Source organism: Kwoniella pini, chromosome 2 (assembly GCF_000512605.2).
Source record: "Kwoniella pini CBS 10737 chromosome 2, complete sequence".
Lineage (NCBI taxonomy): Eukaryota > Fungi > Basidiomycota > Tremellomycetes > Tremellales > Cryptococcaceae > Kwoniella > Kwoniella pini.
In genome coordinates, this window is record NC_091717.1 from 776,629 (window position 1) to 800,717 (window position 24,089).

Consider the following 24,089-nt stretch of genomic DNA (forward strand, 5'->3'; position numbering starts at 1 on the left):
ATCCTACGAGTATGTTGCATGCAACGATTCTGTCATGGAATTCATCATCTGTCATTTAGTCTCGTCGCGGCAGAATCTGTCTTATCCCTACCACCATGTCATCTATACCGCCTCTCTACCCCTCAGCAGCTATAATCGCTACAACGCTTGGACTACACGGTTTTAGAAAAGGATCATTATCTTTAGATGGTGCTATAGCAGCATGGCTAGTAGGATATGGACATTTAGCTAATTCTATCAAGGTGTTTGGCGTGACAATGATCGGAATGTACTTGATAGGTAGTAGAGCTACAAAAGTGAGTTTGGACAAAATAACTCGTTCATAGCCCTCGATGTCGTTATTTTTGCTAATAATATGTAATTTACAGATCAAAGTCGATGTTAAAGCGAAACTTGAAGATGGACCTGATCCTCTAAAACCAAGTGGGAATAGAAACTGGGTACAAGTGTGTTGTTACTCCACCTGTATTTTTAACGTCGCAAAGTTGAGGCTTGACGATACTATTATTCTTATTTAGGTCTTATCAAGTTCTCTTCCAGGTTTAATAGCAGCTTTATTATGTAGATTTGGACCTGCTTCTCAAGTACGTATTACTCCTAAAAGCGACTGACGGACTGGGAAAAAGCTCACATCGTACGGCTTGGTATTGTAGCTCGATAAAACTTCAACTGTCTTGTCCCTTCATCCTTTGTCAAGGCCCGGGATATACATATCATTAGGGTACGTTCCGTTCACCTTAACAACCCTTCTCAGAATTTCGTATGCTTCGAGCTTATAGTGAGACGTATATCAGATTGAACGCAACTATATTAGCAGATACTCTAGCTTCTGAATTAGGTATCTTATCAACTAATCAACCTATATATCTGCCAACCCTTAAACCAGTACCAAAAGGTACAAATGGTGCTATATCACCTTTAGGAATTGGTACTTCCTTATTAGGAGGTTGTTTAATTGGTTTAATTATGTCTATTGATTTATTGATCGAAAACCCAGCGTCAAGAAATCAATTGGGTTGGGCTGTCGAGTTGATAAGTATGGGCGCAGTTTTAGGTTTAACAGGGAGCTTAGTAAGTATACATATTAGTAGACTCCAATACTGAAATTAAAACTAAATGATCTTTTATTGATTTGTTTTAGCTCGATTCACTTCTTGGTGCTTATTTACAAGTTACCTATTTCTCGAATTCGCAGAATAAAATCTTGACTGATCAATCTCAGAAATCGATAACAGACAAAGATGTTAAGAAAATAGGGTATGGAATAAACGTATTATCTAACTCAGGTGTTAATTTCGTTTGTGGAATAGCATTAAGTGCAGTGGGATGGTATTATGGTACATATCATTAAAACGTATATATGCTGAGCAAATATGCATACATTATATCAGTTATATCGTTATGGATCTTCCGACTTGATTGGCCTTGATAATTTATCTTTATAACCTTCTAGTATCTCACAGCAGCTTGTTTCGCAGCTGTTAATCTATCTCTAGTATCCCTTTTAACTTCATCCAATGGACCTCCGTTCGTACGTAACAGATATGCGGAGGCGAATCGTTCAACCTACAAACGAGAAAGTAAACATCGTCAGTCATATCAGTCGGTGTCATCCCATGAACCTCGAAGGAATGCAAACTCACCTCGGCCGCTGGTATCTCGTCTTTCCTGCTAACCCACCTAGAAGCTAATACCGAAACTTCCTCGGCATAATAGTCTCTCTCGTCATCATCAGACTGTAGCCCCATAACAATCAGTATTGCCCCATACAATATCGGAGGGTTCGTAGCGAATCGATTACTCACATTCTCGTATAGTCCTACAGTTGCTTCCCAAAGATCCCTCAAAGGCACACCACCATCAAGCAAAGCTATCGATGCCCAACCGGCTGAACCACCTTGCGCTCCTTGTGCTTCGGCGTAAACAACGGGAACCATTATGTCTATTGAACTTGATTAATATGCTTTCCGCCTTGACACATGAAAGATTCACTACCACTTACCCAAAGGAGCAGCTTCGGATGGGAAATACCTCTTGACGAGTGTTATGATGTGTTCAGACATAGCAACGTTGCCCGCCGCTCTGAATGATCCTATCAATTGTCTCCAAACAGCTTCGCATACATCATCTATCCTCGTATCGGCTGTTTTCAGGATGAGTAAGATAGGTTCGTATAATCGCAGTGGTCGAGCGAAATTCTGGTATAGCTATTCATTCGTGCGTGTCAGCTGAACCGAACCAGGAAGGGGCGTTTCATTTGGAATGGAACGTCGAACTCACCTCATCAAGTTGAAGTAGATCAGTATTCAGCCTAGACAGAGTCTCGTTCTTGTCGTCCGCACTCATATCAGGATGAGTTTCAACTCCACGAGCAACTTCCATTTGAACTTGAGCAACGTCAATCTGTTCTTGTAGTCTTGATGTGAATTCCACATCTTCCGATCCGAACGAAGCAGCTGACTTGGCCGAAGTAAGAGCTTGAGCAAGGTAATATAGTCGATCGTGTAGGACCATAGGACTGTTTCACACGACAAATCAGCTGGAGCGATCCATGCATTGACTTCACCTTGGATGGACAAACCTTGGCCTAGTAGCGAGACTTGAGAGGGCCTCGGCAGCAGCTAAGTATTCTTCCCTGCGGGCATAAAACTTCCATAATAAGTCTCGTCGATCTTCCACATCATTGACAGTAAGCTTGAGATATTTTTCGATGTAAGGCGTATCAAACTAAAACGAAGTTGTGAGCTACAAGACTTTGTTTCGATAATTTGCTACAGCTCACCTCTAGCAGTTGTTCTTGGAGACCACGCTCGACATGCCAGTCGTACAGGTAGAAATGGAAAAGCTCGTCGTCAGAAGCAATGGCAAGCGCGTATGCTTCGTCCCTTTTCTGCGTGGCGCTGGAAGCTATATGGAAAGTGGTGAGTGGACTGACAATGTCATCGCAGAACGCAGTCACGTACCATTCCCTTGAGCCGTAGCACTATCCAACAATTCATCAAACATTCCTAGAGCATCAATGACCATCTCGTAACATTGCTTTCTAGCTTCGAACAACGCTTTACGAGGATCGTTCGGATGTTCACCATCTCGTACGAAGTCTACTGCTTTATCGTTTGGGTCGAGCTCAACGGCGGTCTTCAGCGGTAATTCAATTGCACCTGTGTATCGGTCAGCTCGAGACCGCATCGCGTTAATTAGATGTCCATAGACTCACCAAATGTGTATTGCATATTCCTGTATCGTTTCGATACCTCTTGCAGTCTCGGTATAGGTATCGAACCTGCTGTTCTGGTGAAAAGGCGTAATGATTCCGCTAATGAATCAGTCTTCTCTGCGAAGTCCCTTGCTCCTTCTGCTCGACGCATCGATTCTTCAGCCTGCAAGATTGACCGAAGTCAGCTGCATTTTAACATAACAACGCCCTGGATTCGAAGCGACTGACCTTGTACATAACCACATCACCAGGTTGACAGAAAGTCCCGCATCGCTGCTGTAGTATCTCACTGAGAGTGTCAATCTGCACCACTGTTATTAGCTTGCTGTATCGCGTAGTGAAATAGCTGTTCAACGTACGCCTAATTCTTGACCTATTTGTTGTTCGATCAACGCAGTGACTAGCTTTCTCGCAACATCTTTACCATCAATGCTAGTCAAAAGGGCTTGGAAAGTAAGGTTGGAAAGGGTTTGTTGGGTTTGAGGATCAGTCCTAAGCAGATAGATCTCTCATATCAGTACCTCGTCTTGCAGCTTACATCACTTATTGGTCTACTTACCTGAGGATGACATCCGATATTTTGTAGTCCGACAATAGCAGAATGAACGAGATCGCCTCAATCGCTTGCTTGAGCAAAACTTCTAATCCATGTATAGACATATCCTCTTGATCCCAAGCGACTTTAGCATCACCTTCGGCTTGATATCTCTGGAAGGGGTGTCTATAGAAGCACATGTGTCAATATCGGTCACACGTGAAATGAAAGGGCGTGACTTACTCATCAAGGTATCTACGCAATTTCTCTAATCTCCCTTGAACAGCCAGCAGCGTTGCTTCAGGTAAAGCTAAGATTTGCCTACCAGGGACAGAGGGGACAGTGACCTTGACGTTCCATATCGGTCTCAGGTATCTAGCAATGATCAATGCTAGACCATCATGCCTTCCTGAATAAGTTATACTCTTTCCTCCAGTACCGTCTTTGATTATGGGTTCGCCCGATGTGATGAGTATTGTCGATATGGCTGAAGCTAGATCTATTGCTTTGAGGTCGCTGGTAGCTCCTAATTGTAAGGACATAGCTGCAAGCTGGGATTTACCGAATCTTTTGGGTGCCAAATTGTCAGCTCCCCTATGTATATTTCGCTCGTGCTCGATGACTTACTGCAATCGAACAGTATTTATAGCTGCATCCTTCTCCAACTCCAAATCATCTTGGAGCATATCAATAGGTCTAGGTTGACTAACACAGAATAATCCACTCGTAGCGAGAACCAAGAATTCTCTCGACTGGGTAGTGGCTTGTCGAGGTAAAGCTGAGAGCGCAATACCGTCAGAGCGGGTGAGACTGGGAGGAGCATAGGCAGGGTTGGTGGCCGGTAATTCCACAATTGTCCAAACTTGACTAGGAATAATTTCTGTGATTGTCCATTCTTGGAATGCGGGAGCCTCGTAAGATTCGAGATTTTCCCGCAAGGCCGATTGCCTTCCGCAATGAGGTACAGCTATACTTAGCTGTGTTTGAGGCATCGGTGCTGAGTTGTCGTGTTGTACCGACATGAATGTCCCGGATGAATAGAAAGACTGAGAGGAGACGGGAAGATTCGCTTGAGAGGTAATGGGAGGTCGGAAGATATGAGGCCAAAAAGAAGGGGAAGTTGTGAAGTATACTCGATAGCCTATTCAAGAGTTAGTGACAAAAGCAAGCTATTTCCATTTCAAACTTACCGTTCGATGCGATGGCGACAAGTGACACTCTTTTGCTCTCGTGCCCTCCGACTACGGCTAATGACACTATACTAACGTTACCACCCTGTTGGTTTCTATTGAGATCGTGTTTCAATCTGGTATATCTTGCTCTACTTTGGTAATTTCCACCGGAGATATCGATCATTTCGATTTCACCACCAGTGTGCAAGGTGTATAATCGACTTTGCTGACCATCAAGAGCGAAAGATTCGACTCCCTCTTTAGCTGTACCGGTTAGGTTATTAGCAAGCCGGAAATTTGAAAAGAAGGTGGGACTTACACTTTGAAGCTAAGAATCCGGGTGTCCAATTTGCCAAACTACCACTACTCCTGTTATGTAGACCGACTTTGGTGGAACTTCCAAAGAACCAAGAACTATCCGAAGTGTAATCTAATTCGTAAAGATCCTTGTTTGCGCCCAACATGAAGATCCGACCAGCTGGAGTGCCTTTGATATCTATCATTGCGGTAGGTGACTCGACTGACAGGTTCGTGGCGTACAGATTGATCTCCTTGGAATTATAAGGTTTGGAAAGACCAAGTAAAGTGATTTTGGAGGATGTGCAGATCAAGAGGACGTGGGTGATCTCATCAACGAAGACATCTACCCATGGCCAAGTGATGTCAGCTATTAATCGCTATTAGTCGCAATATCATAGCTAACCTTTTCGAGCCCTAACAAGACCAACAGCCTGTATGGTATCGTTCTGCTCATCATATCGACTGAAGTCGCGTCTACATAAGGAGTCTTAGTCTGAGCTCGATTGTACAGCGAACAGATTCTAAAGACGAAATACTCACCCGTCACTGTAATCCCACAAGAACAGTTTGTTGTCTACTGTGAACCAAGCTCTTTCGATATCTTCGAATAAACCCATCTTAGCGGTCAGATGTTTGTCTGAAAGGGTTACTGTCAGACATTCCCAGATCAAGTATATTCACCAACTCACAATTCAACTCTTGATGCAAGGCATCAGGTAAAGGCGTCCTCTTAGTTATTTTAGCAGGTTTGAAAGCGGTAGCATTACTTGGAGAATGTATGTATGGTTCGCTCGATTCTATTCCACGATTTGCAGTATCAGCTCTATTCCTTGAGCATCAATGCAGTACGAAGACAGAAGGAATTTTTCAATGATCTCCACTCTCTCTAAAAATTCAATAATGTGTATAACACCATCGAGTATCGAAATGATTTGAGCAATACTCACGCAAAGGATGACTCATACCATCCGCTAAATCAGTACTTATTTCATTATCACCTATTAACGCTCTATCTATCTTTCCTTTTGCTCTACTTAAAGGTCCATAGATTGGATCTTCATCTTTTGAAACACTTTCAAGAATTTGAGGTGATAATTGAGTTTGAGTAGACTGAATTCCAGAAGTAGGTTGAGGATATCTATATCCACCATTTTGTTGTTGTTGTTGATTTTGTACGTAAAGTGAATTTGATTGTGAATTGTATGGCCCAACAATATTTTGATGTTGATTTTGATAAGATGGACCTGATAATGGAACAACATTTGCTTGTGAATATTGAGAAAAAGGTTGAACAACTCCTCCATATTGATTTTGCGATTGATTAGGTAAACCTGGTAATTGTGGATAAAGAGGTTGTTGACCCATTTGTTGTGGATTATATCCCTGTATATACTGTTGTTGTTGAGATTGCAATTGTTGAGATTGAAAAGGATCATTTGATGATGCCATGGTGTTTAACCGAGAAAATGATGGTAAGGAAGTCAACATGTTGAAATCGATTCTCTTCCAATCAAATCCGCTACTAAGCGCGTAAAGGATTTGTAAAGAGGACTACTAGACCCACGAAGCAAGTCCATAGACCTCTACTCAGTTGATTATGAGTGGGAATTATTCGCGTAGAATACCGATATGAAATGAAGGAATGTCATTATAGTCAGCCTTTCCATCAAGCTTGACTTAACTTCAACTTGACCTTAAGGCAACTCGTATGTCACGTGATATGACTTGCCAGCACAAATTACGTGTGGCGTGGTGTCACCTCCCGGAATCCGCATAGATAAACGTCTATTTACATATTTATACATGGCTACGTAGACTAGAACTCACGGGGATGTATTTACAAAGATACATGGATACAAAGCTCAGGCCCAGTGGGACTTTTACTGTTTACAATGGGAGAAAGGGGTTGCCCGATGCCCTAGAAGGTATTAAAGCACAACGCGCCGAGCGAATGAAGGTAACTCGCAAACATATCAGTCTATCTGTTCGGTGGTATATTGATATATATGTATATACAGGACCGTAGCTTATTCAGGAAGTTACAACATTAGCTGCTGCATCTGTTCATAGCGAACGCTCTAAACTGAGTCGTCATAGTCTACTTGACTTAGGACGGACTGGTGGGCTAGGTCTTCCAGTTCAACAAATTCAAAACCGGACAAGTCGACTAGCTTTGCTCGAGCCCTCAAATCGGGCTGTTTGTTGATAAGCGTGTATCTACCTCATTGAACCTCCCGTTAGTCCTTGTGGGATAGGGTACCACTTTAGATTGATTCTCACCTCCATTTGATTGATCCCGAAGTTCTCTGGATCTCAAAATTGAGTTTCTTGAGATTCTTTTCCATCAGTGTACTCATTTGCAAACGATCCATATCTGTGTCTTCGTATTGCTCATAGACTTTCAGTATTATTGCATCCTGAAGGAGAACTGTTGTAAGCTGCCACTTGCGGGGATCATGTTAAGGATTGGACTCACCTCCTCAGCTTCCCATCGTCGGTGCTTACCATAAGGCGTGATTTGGCCTCTCATAATCAACTTACTCCCGTTTATCTCGGAGGTGGGTGAAGAAGCTGAGGCTGCACTGACAGTAGGAGTAAGAAGCAAAGGATCTTCGGTGGAGGAGATTGTGGAGATTGATCTTCTATGTGTACGTGCGGAAGCGGTACAATTTTGGAGAGCGCGATTAGCCTGTCGAGCGCTTTCCCTTTCCGGAGGTTGTGGCATCGCTCTTGTGAATTGTGGAGCACTTGTCTGTTTCGTGGAGCGCATTGGTCAGTTCATTTCAACCGCGTGATAGGGTTGAAATGCCTACTTACAGGGTTGGAGGAGGAGCAGTCGTCATCTTGTGCTTTTTCATCCGACTCCCTCGTCACCCAATAGGATCGAACAGCTTTTGTATTGGCTGCTTGAAGAGCTGAGGAGGTAATTTGACGATTGGGGTGCGACTTTGCGTGCTGTCCGCATGATCAGCAATCTCTGATAGTATGTCTTATTAGATGGACATACTGGTTTGGCTTGAAGTGGCTGTCCGTAATTTGCCCCTACTGAATAAGCAGCAGGAGCGACGCTTGTGCTTTTTGTTGATCGCGATGGACCCTACGAAGTGGGACATTCGTGAGCTCTCTCTGCGTTTTCACGACCTGATCGAGAATCAAGACACATACAGCAGATGATAGCGCGGCAGTATGTTCAGTAACTTGCTGCTGTATCAGGTGTTTGTGAGATGGCCTTCCCCTTTTCTTCGGCACTGCGTGAGAAATACCATCGATATCTTGACTTGCCGCAGATTTTTGTTCCGGTTTAACTGCCCCAGTCTCATTCTTTTCTGTCCTCCTGGTATACCTACGCTTTGGCTTTGGAGCGGCCGTTTCGTCTTGAGTGGCGACTTTCCGCTTCGAGCGGCCTTTTAGAGTGCGTTCAGCCGTTGAAGTGTAAGAGTCCTGAGATGATTTCGACTTATTTCCAACACATGTTTCTTCCTCGGATTCTGGAACACCTTGATGACCTTCGACGGTGAAACCTCCGTTTCCGGTATCCTCTTCTGCCTGAGGAGTGTACTCGCCTATCTGCTCCCCTTCAGCTTCGAACTGGCCACGTACTCCAGGTTCTGCACGATCCGTAGTGCAGGTAATTGTCTGCACGATAACTCCTTCTGAGGATTGTTGAGCCTCGGGGATTTTGGAAGAATCTTCGTCAAAATCGAACAAGTCAGGTTGACCATCTCGCTGTGATACCATGAGGCGATGCACTTCTCCCTTATGGTCTTTCGACATATTGTGGTCTAGCGTAGAGCTGTTGGAAACTTCCGCAGAAAAGGACTCAGAAAGGACGGTCGTAACGTTATCTGGGAGCGGCGAAAGTGGGAGTGCAGCGTTGCCATTGTGTGAGGTCATAGGAGTAGTTAAAACGGATAGCTCTGGACTTGGTCGACTATCTTGACTAGAGCGAGGATGAGGTGCATTTGATTCGGTCGACAGATCGGTAGATATCCCTTCGATTGCTGGAGGATTGCGCGGCGCGAGATGGAGACGGCTGAACTCGTCAAGCAAGGGGGAATCATCTGGCTGCGCCATCTCAAATTCAGGCGACTCTTCGGTCACCTGCTGCTCAGCGAGGAAGGGCTGAGGTGCTGACAGGGAGGTTCGAGCCGTTGAACACATGGAATCGTCGGGGTGGGTAGGAATCACTGCACGGACTTGGCCGGCCGATGATTGTGGACACGCCTCTTGATCGGTCTTGGTGACAGTGGTCGAGACAGCTGGACAAGTTGCAGATCGTTGGAGAACTCTAGAGCGATCAGCGAGTGCACTCGGTCCGAATGAGTTGTCGGGGTGGAATATCGAGGTGCAAGCTTGCCTAAAGGCACCGTGACACACCGATATATGGGAAGTGTCCACTAGAATGACTCGATTCGATGGAGTTTGAGGGCTATGCTCATGGCTTTTGACGATCGATGATGCGTGACACTTCCACTTTGGCGTTTGGAAGCCGGAAGAGGAGGGTGTTTTTAGTCCATCGCTATCGCTGAGACTGTGGTTTGAAGATAGCTCGGTTTCCATGACTAGTTGGGTGTCCTTCACTTCCTCGATGGCCTCATAAGGCATAATTTGATCTTGGATTGGGTTCAGGGGAGGACTGGGCGATGAATTGAAACTGATCTCTGGTTGGTTGTGTGAGATAATGTCAACGCCGATCGGCGGGTTCTGAGCAGAATCGTCACCTGCTTTGGGATATCCATTGATGGTAGGAGTAATGTTCTTTTTCGCTTCGAATGGTTTGTAAGCGGCCTGATCCCTCGGACTGTCAAGATGGTCCTGATTGTGATTCTGATCAGAGAAAGGTCGCTCAATCATAAGATGTGTGGAGCTGAGAGAATGTGGTGGAGAAGTAGTCGGCGATATATCGTTACGACTGGAAGCGACAGTACTTTCCTCCAGTTGAACATCGAATGATTGATCAGCGGGAGTTTGTATCTGCGTGAGACTACATCAGCTAACGCTGTCTGTGGGGTGAGGCACGAAAGCCGAACTGACCTCATATCTGTCTTCCCACGTCTTCTCCTCAGCGTTTTGTTCTTCTCTTTCTTCCACCATTCTGTCCAGCAAATCGTCCACGTCTTTCTGTTCATATGCTACGAGGGGTTCATCTGGACTAGGCTTGTATGGGGCTTCGGGTTCCCACTCGGCCCAACTGCCTGTGGTATACCCAGGAGGAAGATCCCACCACTTGATTACAAGATGATCCGAGCTGATGACGAGATCATTGGGTAAGTCGGATGAAGTTGGAGTCAAGCCCGGATAAGATTGCGCGAGGAGTTGAATCAAGTCGGGCACAAAGATAGTACCATTTGAAGGAGTTTCTGAGGATGATGGGACGATCGAGGCTGGTAGTTTACCCGTAGAGGGGAGAGACAGAGGTTGAGCTTCCATGATTGGTGAGGGAGCTCAACCTAAACTTGTAGTTGATGATGAGGAGAAGGGAAAGAAAACAAAGCCGGATTGACTTTATATATCTGACAGACATCTACTCTGGTGAGATTGTTGGCAGGTTGTGAAATAGTCCAATCAACTTGATTAGACATAGGTTAGTTAAATGAAAATACTGTTCATAAGTTAGTCATCTCCGATAAAAAGGAAGACCAGAAAAAGATAAATCGAACGCGAAGTGATCTGGATGATTAGATTATTCGTATCCATCCTATCTTGCGAGAAAGAGGAAATATGTTAGGTAGATGTGTGGATTTGATCGTGGTCAAGGGGTTTATCATCTAAAGTTGGTCATCAAATGATTGCCCAAAGGAAGGTTTCACTCCACCAAGGGTGATCCGTGCGAATTTGGTCGGGTCCATATAATCTTTTGTACCTTCCAAATCAAAATGTGCCTCGTGGACCACCCTTGCCTATCTTCCACTTCGACCCGGTCATCAAACGGGCACAGGTGTCTTCAGGTCATCGTGCCAGCTTGTTTGTCCATCAGTATCACCCAAAGATCCGAGGATGATCTGTGTCACAATGTTAGTTGGTGATGGTAGCGGCTGTTGCTACAAGGGGGATTTCGGTTGGAGCTTGGACGTCGGTCAGGGAGCATCGGAGAATGTGTTTGGGGAGATCACCAGGTTCGTCTCACAGGTATTGATGATTCCCAAATTTCCCTCCATTATAAATATGAAGTAACGCCTGAAATAAGTCATATGAAGCAAGAAATGAGTCTTGGAAAGTCAAACCGATGTGTTCGTACATTGTAAGCACGAATAAAAGGTTAATCTGTTAAATCGGCTAATAGGGCCAAAAAGACAAAAAAGCCTAAAATATCTCCGTAGAATCCGCATGATGCCCCGCTCTTACTGTTTCCATTTCACCATGTTGCACAAATATTTCGACGGTCCGAGGTTGATCCGAATAAAGATAGTCACCATTTCGCTTGACTCGGCTCATAACCTGCATAATCTTGCTCACTACACCACCATGACACATCCACATACGTCTCAGCGATAATTCATGTGCCCCTAGACTCGAGAAGTCAAGAGAAGATTCGCAATTTCCACATAATTTACAGATCATCCGAATCTCTGATTGGCATAGATCGAACGAACAGGACAATATAGTCAGAGCCAGCTCTCCCCGATTGTATATTCTGGCTACATGAAGACGACATCACGCTCCTTTAATCCTATTCAGACTTCAATGTTTTAATATAGTATAGAGCAATCGTGTATAGCATCCGATCTGCTTGTCAAGGACGTATCTGAAGTGGTAAATTATACCCAATTGACTTGCATTAAAATACTTCAGGCACAATGTCGCCCACCAGCCACAATGTGCAGGACTATCTCCCTCACGAACCGATAGAACCGACTGTAGCTACCGGAGTAGATATGATAGCGAGAGCAGACCAAGGTGATTCAGTGGGAGATGGTGAAAAAACCCTACCTCAGAAAAGTCATTATCTATTCAAGTTTTTGCGAGAGGAGAAGGCATTGCCGTCAAAGAGATTGGCAGGAGTAATGCTGTAAGTTCAATTAAACGTACTGCTTTCCATTCGCTTTGGTACGTGGAGTATACAAGTAATCGTCAACGCTGACATTCGAGCCTTCAGAGCGGTACTTTTTTTAGTAATGTTTCTCGCCGGATGGAACGATGCGAGTCAAGGTCCTCTACTACCGTCTTTACAGGGGTATTATAATGTATGTCCCTCCTTAACTCGTTTTCATCTATGCTGGATGAGGAGGCTGACCATGCTCATCTGACTCAGGTCAACTATTTAGTCAGTAAGTAATCGACATCCTTCACGCCTTTTATGATAGAGCCGGATATAAACTAATACAAATGTTCAGTATCAACAATTTGGCTAGCGAACTTTGCAGGATTTATGACTTCCGGATTAACGAACGTATATATCTCAGATTCTTTCGGTTTCGGTATAGCCGCTCCCTTTGGTGCTTCAATGCAAGGATTAGCGTATATCTTGATTTGCTGGGGATGTCCTTTTCCTCTATTTGTTATTGCCTACGTGTTCAATGGTTTCGGATTAGGTCTACAGGTGAGTAATTGACCTCAACTTCAGACGTGTGTCTTCGAGGTAAATATCATGGACGAATACTGAAGGTTTCATATTTCTAGGATGCACAAGTCAATTCCCTTGTCACCCGATTGGAAGATAGTTCAACCAAGATGTTTTTGATGCACGCAATGTACGGATTTGGCGCAACAGTGTCACCATTCGTTTCCACAGCATTCGTGCAACATGTCTCCTCGAGAGTATACCTATACTTCGCTGCATCATTAGGATTAGCTTTAATTACCGTTCTAGCATTAGTAGTGGCATTCAGAGGTCGAACAGAGACTCAGATAGTTGGTAAAAGGCAACTGGAAATTAGGTATAATAAAGATGGGACATCAAAGGAGGTCGATCCGACTCACGAGGGAGGTGGAAGTGGTGGGAAGATGAAACAAATCCTTACAACTCCTGTAGTACATTATATGGCTTTTTATATGCTAATTTACGTGAGTCACTGTTCAGTCGCTGGGGCACCCGAGTTATACTAATCGTACGCTGGTCACAACAGGTTGGCGTGGAAGTCACGATAGGAGGATGGGCCGTAAGTTCCGTCGCATCCATGTATCAAGTTCGGCTTCAAGCTAATGATGATGTTGTTGTAGACATCATTCTTGTTAGATGAGAGAGGTGGAAATGACAATTCAGGTTATGTATCTTCCGGATATTTCGGGGGTGAGTGTGCACATGCACGTGTAAATCCGTAAAGTGCAGCTAACTTGTTTCATTTTAGGTCTGACTGTAGGCAGAATAGTCCTTATACCGGTGACTAAGAAATTAGGCAATTATCTATCTATATACATCTAGTCAGTAACATAGTCTGAATTTCAAGTACAGTCCACCATGACTGATATGTGTCCATCGTAGCTCTGCTTTAGTCTTGGTTTTATCAATAATAATTTGGTTCACTCACACCATAGTGGGAAATGCAATTTGCTTCTCTATAATCGGTGTATTCCTAGGTCCGATGTATCCAATCGTCATGAATGTTGTGGTCGATATCCTACCTGGCGAATTGCAAGGTGGAACAATAGGTTGGATAGCTAGTCTGGGTCAAGCTGGAAGTGCTATCATGCCTTTGTAAGTCAGTTTGGCAGCAAATTCCATTTGATTCGCTAACTCGTATGGGTTTCTTAGTATGGTCGGAGCTATATCGGAAAAGGTGAACACACATTTACGGAGCTTTGTAGAGTGCAGAAGCTGACTTTTTATCTGTATCTCTAGCACGGCGTATGGATTCTCCAACCTTTCACAGTGGCTTTCATGGCTGCAGATGTCTTTTTATGGTTCCTTGTGACAAGATCAAGTCATCGACATACCAAGAGGCTGAAGAAGCACAGCTTGCAAGGAACATCGGTGGAGGACAAAGATACAGAAAAAGAAGACGACAATATGATGTCGAACACGCCAGGAGTCAAAGAGGAGGAAAGTCGGAATTCAGCCAGTCACCAGCCAGAACATGAAAGATTCTCGCTGGAAATCCTTTCGGCGCCGTTTCAGCGTGAAAATGTACAAAGCTAATACAGGTAACCGACTCGATCTGCATGGATCTTTGCATATTGCAATGGCTTTCAAATGGCCAATCTAAACAGAAAATGTGACATGATATTGAAAAGTATAATTTTAGATTTAATTTAGTCTCTACACTCATATTTGCATAAATGTAAAGTAGACAATTTCGGAACTATAGATGGGATTAAAGGGGTCTGAGTACTTCAGTGTATACCGTGTATGTATATACAATCAAATTTGATATGCCGAGGATAACCTAGCTACACAATGATGTCGTGACGACAATTCGACAGCTATTTAGCAACCTCATTCTTGAAATCATCAACTTTTGTGTCAGTCCCATGCAAGCTATCTTTCAATACCTTCCTTCCTTCAGCTCGCTTAGCCATTCGTTTCTGCTCTTTCTCTTTCATTTGCTTTCGGATCTCATTAGACCAATGAGCAGCATTGGATGCTGCTAATCGAGGTTGTTTCTTATAAGTCAAGAGATAACCCTGTAATCCCGCCATCGAAATACTAAATTCAGCGGGGCAATCCTGTTCTTCTTCACCTGATACAGGCAAGGACGGAGTAGGGTTGAAAATACCATTCGCAAATTCAGTTGAAAGTTTATCTAAGTCATCTTGAGACTGGATTGTTTCGTTCATCTTCGAATTTTCTTTCTCATCCAGAATACTGTTCTTGGAATTTAGGGATGATTCATCTGATTCAGCTGATTGGGAAAAGGGGAAGAAGTGCTCGTAGAGTGCTTTAGCTTGATCAAACGTAGCGTCTTCGAAGGACAGTTGAACATTGAGTCTACCTGGTCTAGATAAAGCTGAATCCAGCCTGTCAGGATGATTGCTAAGGCATTGAATTGGAAAGTACATTTAGCCTTAATCAAGTACAGTATTACTACAACAACTTACGTGGTGGCGAAGAGAATGCAATCTTCCTAAGATCTCGTTCTGCCATCAGTCTGAATACTCTAGATCCCCAAATCTTTCATCCTAAACAAAGATAAAAGACTCACTTGACTCGATACACCGTCGATAGCATTCAGAAGGCCTGATAGAGTCACTGTAGATCTTGCTAATCCGTATTCACCAGGATCGACCGTATCTTGGTTTTTCGCCATATCTTATGAGAGGACTTGTCGAACGGTATCGACATCCTTTCAGAAGGCCTTTCGTGAAAGGTAGGCCACTAGCCTCGTTGCGATATGACTCAACCCGAGATTTAGCTTCAATTCTGACAGATATCTGCTCAAATCGTAAGAGATATCAATTCCCATTATGCGAAGTTTGAGATTATTTCGATGGACTGAACATGTCAGGTGCGAGACAATGGAGAAAGGCTGAAAACGGATTTCTGCTGAAAACGGAAATGCATGATATCACTTTAAAGTCGTGGCATTTGAAGTCTAAAACTCCGTTAAGTAATGTTACAAACATGACACCGACGAATATTATTGTTTCCAATATCATATGTAAACTCTATGCCATATGCCGGGTAAATGCTAGTATGGAAAATTACCAAGAATCCAAACCCAACCTTTGGTTGTTCAACCATTCAAGATGCCTTCTCTTGCCTAACTCTTCTAATGTCATTCCTTCCGTTGTTGGAGGTAGATCATTCACGCCAGGTATAGTCATTGTTGATCTTCCTCTAGAAAGTGTAGGCGATTTAATCATATCTGATTTATTATCCGTTTCAGAATTTCCATCTTCGATATCTTGTTCATCTGAATTTTGGATTAAATCAGGTAAAGCATCTATCTCTTCCTCCATTATTGGAACTCCTCCTTGAACCGCTGTAGAACCTTGTTTTCCGGTAATTCGAGACTCGCCAAAGAAATCCGTAAGTGCTGATCTGGCTTGGCCTCCTCGTGGGACTGATGCAGCTATCAATAATTCTTGATCATCTGGCACAGCATAAGGATCAAAGTCTATTGGAAGGTCATATGACAGATCTGTCGGTCGAGGTTGAGCGTCACCCCTATAATCAGAATTGTTCAAGTCAGTCTAAGCAATTCTTTTTGACGGCACATCACCAGAAATTACTCACCAGATAGCCTCCTCCAGATCGTTGAGGAGTCTGGCCATACCGCCTCCCTCACCGTTACTGCCCAACACATTATCCGAAGTGACAGTACCGTAGACACCATCTCGCATGGCTGAACCGAAAGCCCATCCGACCCCTTTATAGATTCCCACCACTTCGTCTACATCCCTTATCGCAAAGGTCACTTCATCTCCCCAAAATTTGACATCTTGTACGGTTGGCGGCTGAACAACGTGACCCGATTTCTTTCCTTGTTGTACCGCAGTGACCATGGGCGATTTCCACGTTGTCACAGAACCTAATGATTCGCCGTTTTGTGCCATTGTCATCCTTCTTACTGAAGCAGGCATAGGCGATTCATCTACACCTATAACCCAAGGACATGGTCTATTTGGATAAGTTATACACCACACAGCGTCCAGATAATGACCTAAAGCTTGTATTAATTCTAAAACTATCGGTCGGACTCTCCTTGATCCTAATCGTTGAGAGATATCCGAAAAAGGATTTGGTAATTCTGATATACGTGGATGTGTGGACATCCTTCTAGCTTGAGATCCATTGTAGTGCCTCATCCTTTCATTCCTTTCTAATACTTCTTCGTCGATCGCAAGTTCGACATCCCTTAAAGCCATCACCGATTCAGTATTACAAACTTCCGCATCTATTGCCGAACCTGATCCTAACCTCGTCGAACTTGCTTTGGGGGAGAAACCTGATAATCTTCCAGCTCCAGGTGAGGAAGATGATGATCCTGCTGAACCGACTGGTTCTAATGGTGAGCCAGCTGGTGGAGGGAATTGTCGGGGTGATAGGGTGACTCGTGGTGATGTTGTGAAGACGCTAATTCGCGGCGAAGCTGATCCGTGTAAACCTGTAGCCATGGTACTAGCTGGACTTGCACGACGAGAACGTATAGGAGAATGATCGCTTGAACCGGTGTCGATGGGTTTTTCCACAACCCATTTCTACAGCACACATTGGAACGTGTTAGTAGTGAAGAAGTGGAAGAGCACCTAGGTAGAGATGCAATGAACTCACCCTCCATTTAGCCATAGCCATATCCTCTTTATCCTTTTCATCTGGCCCCTCCGTTCTTCTCCTTCCAGCAGCAGAAGAGGTCTCCGTAATAGACAAAGAAGCCATCTCTACGACTTCTTTACCTTTCCTCGAACCAGAGGATGTGGGTCGCATATTGATGTTCATCTTTTGGGTACGTAATTCTTTATCTATTTCACTTGATTTCCCTAATATCTTGGGCTTATTCCAGATAGATGCTCTTCTACCTGATTCCCCAGCGCTACGTAAAGTCGGTGAGGTGGTTGCAGAAAGTGATTGACTGGATGTGGATGCAATAGTTGTCAGAGTTGAGGAAGTTGAAGGAGAAGGATCAGTATATTGTGGTGTTTGAGGGAGCGTCAATGATTCTAATGTTCTTTGAGATGTTGAACATATTGGGGAGACATTTGTGTTTGTTGATGCTTGTGCGGGTGTTGAAGCTTGAATCACTGGTTCTAAACTGAATACCGTTTCAGTAAAAATAGGATTTACTGCATGGGTATTGGTGAATTGTGATTGAGACGAGGTCGAATTGGCGGGGATTCGGAAAGATGAAGATGCTATGACGGGCTGTGGAGGATTTCCCAGAATGGGGGAATGATCAGCTTTGCGTCAATCGTGAATGTTGATGCTTGTTGATGATGTTGAGCGAGAAGGATTAGTGGCAAGGATTGGAGATGAAGGAATGTAGAATATCACTTACACTAGTAGTGTTTTTGTTGGTTTCAGTGTTTTGAGAAGTGATCGAGACCATGATTAATCTTAATTTGGAATTCCAGGCATCCCCCGATGAATTGAAAAAGAGGAATATTTAGAGTTTAGGTTACTCCGCTCTTCCTCTTCGCGTCACCAAAATCTTGTCCCCTTTCCACTGTTCAGATCCCAAAAAAGGACAAATATCCTGGAATGAAAAGGTAACTAAGAAGAGATCTACGTCCAGGATATTTCCAAAATGATCTACCAAATGACGGTAGAGATGATGATGCACTTGATTATAAACCGTTGTAAACAAATCGTTAAATTCCAATTATCGATCGAGCTAAAAAAACAAGTGAATGATGCGGAAAGATATATCAATCGACTCTTGAGGATGCTGAACCAAACAAGAAAGAAACAGGAACAACAGTCAAATGGATCACAGATCACGTCGATGAAAGGTATATATACAACGCTGATCAATGACGAAAGGAACAAACATGACATATGCCGGTCCCAAAAAAATGCATCGTGCCATCGCTTACAATTGAAGAGAAAAAGGTACATCCGACCGTATGTAACGTTCCGGGGTTGTCGTATTGTAAGTACGCCCCACTAGAATTGCAGTTGGTAGTAACGTGTAAGACCGTGCAATTGCGCAATTCATGCCGATATGGCTCACAAGGTGTAGATGGTATATAGTGTGGAAGGAAGAGGTTAAATTCTCGGAACCGATTTGGGAGCTTCCGACCGATCCAAAAGGAGCGTATAGCATGGTTCGCAATTTCAGCCATTACCTTTTCTAAAAGAAGAAGAAGTTGATCAGGATCCTTCGGTTCCTTCTTCTAGAACGAGTCCCTTTTTTTCTTTTCAAAGAAAAAATTTCCTCTGAAGTAGGTAGACGTAGACGTTTCAGCAAGAGTCCATTACTAATCTTTTGAGACAGCCATTCCTCAACATAACATTATTTTTCGTTTACCTTCCGAGACACGTGCTAATAATCATCACGGGAAAATCGACAGAGATCACAAAAAGGAGGGAAGACGCCTCATAGATGATGTACGCACCCGAAAGTCGCATGTGTTTGTACGTCAATGAGAAGTTTGAGTGACCTGAACATCGCCAGGTACGATTCCCGTTTGGTAAAAATGTATCCTGTTTCATACCAAAAAGGGTAGAATTGTTGAGTATCGTGGTTCCTGTTAATCCCTAAGCAACGATTAATAACGCTTGTTTTCTTTGAAGATCACCCTGCGGATATGTCATAAACAACCGTGCCTGAATATCGTCTTTTTCATGTTGTTGTTCGCGATTTATCTATTTTCTACATCCGGATTAGAATCGATCATAGCTTAAACTCACGTCATAGCAGGAAAAGTAGATCTACGAATTGAACATATGCCGCTGGTGATTGATGATAGTGTCTTTCCTTTTTCTAATGCCGCATTCAATATCAAACAAATGATTGTGAACCACACTATGATGACTTGACTGAACAAGGTAAAGCTCATAGGCATATTGAAACCTCGAAGAAGCCGCTCTGCATCACGGCATTCATGAGACTTCTCATCCCATACGATGTTATGTTACTCCTTCGTTTTACGCACACACCGATGGATCCGCAAATGGTATAAGTCATATACAAGTTCGTGAAACCGATCTCATGCCACGACTCCCGCCGGTTCAAAGACTCTTTTTTACGCCCATCTCATCACGTTTATCATTTGAATTTACTATTTCATCTAAGAACATGATATTTGTGATCCAATCTCAGCGATGACAAAGCCAGTTGCTTCCGTAGATATTGACGTTATTGACGATTCTGGAAATATATTGGTCTGATTAGAATTCAGCTCGTCATACCATTAATGATGCACTCCAGATGCTTCGCAGGCTTGCTCCAATTCACGTATAGTTTCTTCTGTTCCAGATTTCGTAGTCCAATTTTATTTCAGGTATTCTTTCTTCTTTTTGTACTGTATCTTCTGTAGTAAGACAGGAGTTGATACATCTTAGTCTTGCAATTGAAACTGAGCTTACTAATTCGCGAAGGCGTAATTTTCAAAAAGAGTCCCACGAATTTTCGTGTGTTGTGATTGTGAGTGGTCAATATCACTTGATCACTTTCAAGCCGATAATAGCGGAAGACGGACAATAGCGGAAGACGATAAGAGATCAGTCGGAAAAGATATATGATCTGAATTTGCTCTAGTCAGTGGAAGCACCGTTCTTCACGCAGATGTTGTTCACTTCCCAAATTATAGGAGAGAAGATAAGCGCAAAGGATGATCAAGGATATAATTATAAAGGATCTTGGTCGAGTTTTGACTTCTGAATCTCGTATGACGCGATGGATCTCCTTTACACCTTCGCGCAGTTGTTTCGCGTCAAGATACTTTTTGATAACGTCACCGAACAGTTTTGGCGGTAGTGCTGACGGCTCCACAGAAATTGACGGGTAATGGAGTATGCATCAATCAGATTGCTCACTTGCAACTCGTATGATTGTCCACTTCTATCATCTCACATCCCGTAAGACCTGTCGCTCCTCCTCTTCTTCTTCTGTAAGCTCTTTTGGTTTTTCCATACTCTATAAACTCAGCTTCTAGTCTGCATGATGTTTCTTAGCTTCGAAATGGAGTGTCCAGCTACTCAATAGCTTTCTGCTGTTCACTTGTTCGCCCGTCAACCTATTAATGTTTTTTCCAGAATTAGCTTCAGAGACTGTTCCATGCGATTATTCTAGGGATCAGGAAGGGGACTCACGTCAAGGCATATGTAAGAGGAGCCAACCACAAGAATACTCCAACGATTATCGCCAAAAGACCTACTACAACGCCCCATCCTACTTTACCCAATTGAGCTCTGACAGCAGGTCGTAACCTTGTCTTAGGTCCAGCGAAACTAATTGGGTAATTGACCACTTCTACCAGGATGAAGTTCAAAACTGATCCAGCTACCAATGCAGAAGCCAAATGAGCAGGTAGGTAATGATGTAAGAATCTTTGTCTTTGCATCAGGTAGAAGGGGAAATAATGGAATGCCCATGCTCCGAGGAAGAATCCAGTATTTCGATAAAGTCGATTTCGGATGCCTGAAACAACATAGAACGTTAGCACAGCTTCAACTAAGTGTTGTGATTTCAAGATGGCATCACGAGAAGCAGCATATGTAGGTGAAGGGCTCAAGCTGTTCGATAGCAACTAACCATCTTCGATCGGGTCCAGACCTCGTCGTCGTGCCAACATGTCAGCAGCGACGATGCCCACAAACACTGATAGCGAGACTGCGCATGTCCACCACCCGAGTAGATTACCAATCATGTATATTTGTTGGTTGGTCTCACTATCCGTCCAGAAACTGATACCAGATAAGCAGAAAGGCCATTCTATTGGGGTAGATGCGTAAGGATGAGAAGATGTCAATCCGGCATTATGTTGTAACATCAAGACTTGTAATTCAAAGAATTTCTTGATAAATGCAACTTTCTTGACTCCTTTTGGTTCAACGTGAGTGGTTCTGTTCTTGAAGTCGTTGCCAGTACCATCCGCAATGATATCTTCGACATACCAAGATGTTGTCCTGTCTTGTTGATTCTTATTACCGTTTACTTCTTGTTGACCGAACGCCCAATCCGGTAAAGCTGTTGGATGAGTCCATAAAACCACTTTGGTAGGTATATGTACTAATTTGAAATGCCCTGACAGAGATCTCCAAGGTTCTCCGTCATGAGCATCTGTGATTACCACTTTGAACATGGTGTCGTTCTTCCTCGTCTCATCTTCTGGATCAACAGTCGTAAATTCTTGGTTCGTAGGCATGAGTGGTGACGCAACATCATGTGTTAGGAGGACAGTATTCGTAACGACATGCTTGAGTTGAATGACATCGTTGTGTCGCACGACTCTACCTCGACCTGATTCCGGTAATTCCTTTGTAGGAATAATTTGCCAATGATTGTTTGTATCATTGTGAGGGTAGCAAGTAACTTGTTGTCCTTGAGATGATATTCGCCCGTCTTCATATCGTAAAGGATAATGCTCAGCATGCGAATGAAGGAATTGCTTGGTATCTTTGTGCTTCATAGTGACGGTATCAAAGTATCGAATTTCTAGAAAATCACATCAGATGATATGAGCGCCAAATATTCTAAGCAAAATGCCAACTCACCTTGAGCATTTAGCAATAGCTCATTTCCAGCCAGAGTCTCTTGGAAAGCGGGACTCATGAAGGTATCACCGGGACCAGAGTATTTGAGAACCTTAAAGTGTACCCAGAAGAACGATAAATACAGGATGAAAGGCACAACGATAAGACCAATAGCCCGGTAAAAGAAGTGCTTCCACACGTATGCCTGCGGATCATATATGTTAGCTTGCCGTGCTCTTCCGAACCTACCAACTTCTTAACGTAGCTAACTCACCATTGAATGGCCTTTCTTAATATCCAAAATCATCCACAAATCCCAAAGTACAGCAGCGCCAACTGTGAGGAAAGTGAACAATCCAACCATCTTACAGCCAAGTGTACACGCTAACCAAGTTCCGGTGTTCAATAACCAGAACCACCACCAATTTGAGAATTCTTTATAACGGTATTGATGGAATTTGACGTATGAAAATAGCGAAAGAGCCATGAACAAGACAAGAGCAGCGTCAAGAAGGATTAGTCGTGTTTGTGTGATGTGTCCGTTGTCTGTTTGTAGCATGATAAGTCAAAGCAACTCATGAGCCAGCACAATAAATCTACTCACCGAAAGCAATCAAAGCAGCCGAAAGCAAGGCGATTCCAACTGGATAACCTGATTCTCTCATTATTCCAAATACGATAGGAACCGTTATTGAACCCATGATAGCGCAAAAGCTTCTCATGCCGACGTAGGGAACCTAAGTCAGAAACAATCTTCAGCTAATCGGTTCAGCATTCCAGCCAAAGTTCATGCATTTAACGACCACTCCTTTGTTAAACTTTCCTATGATTACAGCCTGTGATATGCAAGTCGTGATACACAATGCCTTCGCATCCTTCTAATATAAGACCAGAACGACTTGATGAATTGGAAGGTTCACTCACATTATTAGCAATATAATCATCACCAATTTGTTCAAATCCAAAATCTCCATTAAATCCAACAAACCAAGCTGCAAGTCCGTTTAACATTTTAGCTAAAGGAGGATGAACATCGAAGTAATATTCTCTTCTAATATAATGTGATGCAAAAGAACCAAAATGAACTTCATCAAATACAACTTGAGAAGGATGTCCAATTCTCCAGAATCGTAAAATGAAAGCTATGATCGTAAGTGATAAACCTATTGACCATGATGCGAAATGTTCAGTTCGGATTGAAGAATCAGGTGGTGGAGGTCTTGGAGAACGTCTCTATAGGTAATTTTGTGTGAAAAAGTCAGCATAAGCAGAAAGATCAAAGTTGATTATTCGATAATTTTGGATGATGTAATAAGCATTGATGATAGGAGTAAGGCAGTGTACCAAACAGAATATTGGAGTCAGCAGAAACAATAACCCACCTTCTCTTCCTCGAGTCCACTATACGTCCTTACCGTCTGAGGTAAAGCAGAAGGAGAATCTGGTCGCTCTGTCCTTCTCTTACGAGGCGCAAGCGACATCTTGCTAACGTATGATTGGGTATATTCGAGATGATTAGTATGATATGTCGAAGATAAAGGAAGAGATAAATCTATTAAGTAGTATTGTGAGGTGGTTGCGTGGAAGATGCAAAGTGGTCCAAGCTTAACGCAGCTCCGGACGCGTCGATTGATCTCACGTGACATAACGGGCAGTCACCATGGTAACCAGCTGAAGATATAAAAAGCAGATATGCTGCTGATTATACAAAGCATGAACAAAGCATGAACAATTCATCGTTGCATACATGATCATTACAAAGCAAGTCGATACACCTCCAATCTTTGTACCTGGCAGACCGAGTTCTAGGTCTGATAGAAAATGACGCACGGTTACTACCGAACGAGGGAC

The 24,089-nt window shown here is 43.3% G+C and overlaps 7 protein-coding genes across 7 annotated transcripts; 2 read left to right on the plus strand and 5 right to left on the minus strand.

Moving 5' to 3' along the window:
- Window positions 1–95: 95 nt before the first annotated feature.
- On the plus strand, window positions 96–1,351 carry I206_101613 (uncharacterized protein; the record flags this gene model as incomplete). Its single annotated transcript, XM_019158122.1, has 6 exons — window positions 96–296; window positions 369–446; window positions 519–584; window positions 654–721; window positions 795–1,071; window positions 1,142–1,351. 6 exons carry the CDS (start codon window positions 96–98, stop codon window positions 1,349–1,351), a joined length of 900 nt encoding a protein of 299 aa, XP_019008735.1.
- Window positions 1,352–1,449: 98 nt separating this feature from the next.
- I206_101614 (uncharacterized protein) lies at window positions 1,450–6,712 on the minus strand (the record flags this gene model as incomplete). The annotated part of the gene is made up of 20 exons (XM_070202425.1): window positions 1,450–1,566; window positions 1,644–1,736; window positions 1,806–1,942; window positions 2,003–2,207; window positions 2,281–2,518; window positions 2,582–2,727; window positions 2,783–2,907; window positions 2,964–3,161; window positions 3,218–3,380; window positions 3,446–3,520; window positions 3,577–3,709; window positions 3,777–3,938; window positions 3,996–4,319; window positions 4,380–4,893; window positions 4,943–5,188; window positions 5,244–5,567; window positions 5,628–5,698; window positions 5,765–5,861; window positions 5,914–6,021; window positions 6,172–6,712. The coding sequence occupies 20 exons, from the start codon at window positions 6,710–6,712 to the stop codon at window positions 1,450–1,452; spliced, it is 4,017 nt and encodes a 1,338-aa protein (XP_070058526.1).
- A 788-nt stretch (window positions 6,713–7,500) lies between these two features.
- On the minus strand, window positions 7,501–10,654 carry I206_101615 (uncharacterized protein; the record flags this gene model as incomplete). Its single annotated transcript, XM_019158120.1, has 6 exons — window positions 7,501–7,641; window positions 7,701–7,976; window positions 8,042–8,179; window positions 8,232–8,321; window positions 8,390–10,198; window positions 10,259–10,654. 6 exons carry the CDS (start codon window positions 10,652–10,654, stop codon window positions 7,501–7,503), a joined length of 2,850 nt encoding a protein of 949 aa, XP_019008733.1.
- A 1,367-nt stretch (window positions 10,655–12,021) lies between these two features.
- I206_101616 (uncharacterized protein) lies at window positions 12,022–14,300 on the plus strand (the record flags this gene model as incomplete). Its single annotated transcript, XM_070202426.1, has 11 exons — window positions 12,022–12,233; window positions 12,321–12,408; window positions 12,477–12,492; window positions 12,559–12,764; window positions 12,845–13,228; window positions 13,291–13,323; window positions 13,385–13,454; window positions 13,513–13,585; window positions 13,647–13,859; window positions 13,917–13,941; window positions 14,004–14,300. The coding sequence occupies 11 exons, from the start codon at window positions 12,022–12,024 to the stop codon at window positions 14,298–14,300; spliced, it is 1,617 nt and encodes a 538-aa protein (XP_070058527.1).
- A 284-nt stretch (window positions 14,301–14,584) lies between these two features.
- I206_101617 (uncharacterized protein) lies at window positions 14,585–15,408 on the minus strand (the record flags this gene model as incomplete). Its single annotated transcript, XM_019158118.1, has 3 exons — window positions 14,585–15,134; window positions 15,200–15,225; window positions 15,304–15,408. 3 exons carry the CDS (start codon window positions 15,406–15,408, stop codon window positions 14,585–14,587), a joined length of 681 nt encoding a protein of 226 aa, XP_019008731.1.
- A 394-nt stretch (window positions 15,409–15,802) lies between these two features.
- Window positions 15,803–17,540, minus strand: I206_101618 (uncharacterized protein; the record flags this gene model as incomplete). The annotated part of the gene is made up of 3 exons (XM_019158117.1): window positions 15,803–16,268; window positions 16,338–17,302; window positions 17,376–17,540. 3 exons carry the CDS (start codon window positions 17,538–17,540, stop codon window positions 15,803–15,805), a joined length of 1,596 nt encoding a protein of 531 aa, XP_019008730.1.
- A 3,154-nt stretch (window positions 17,541–20,694) lies between these two features.
- Window positions 20,695–23,719, minus strand: I206_101619 (uncharacterized protein; the record flags this gene model as incomplete). Its single annotated transcript, XM_019158116.1, has 8 exons — window positions 20,695–20,779; window positions 20,856–21,183; window positions 21,298–22,200; window positions 22,260–22,443; window positions 22,513–22,784; window positions 22,843–22,975; window positions 23,163–23,471; window positions 23,621–23,719. The coding sequence occupies 8 exons, from the start codon at window positions 23,717–23,719 to the stop codon at window positions 20,695–20,697; spliced, it is 2,313 nt and encodes a 770-aa protein (XP_019008729.1).
- Between the last annotated feature and the right edge of the window lie 370 nt (window positions 23,720–24,089).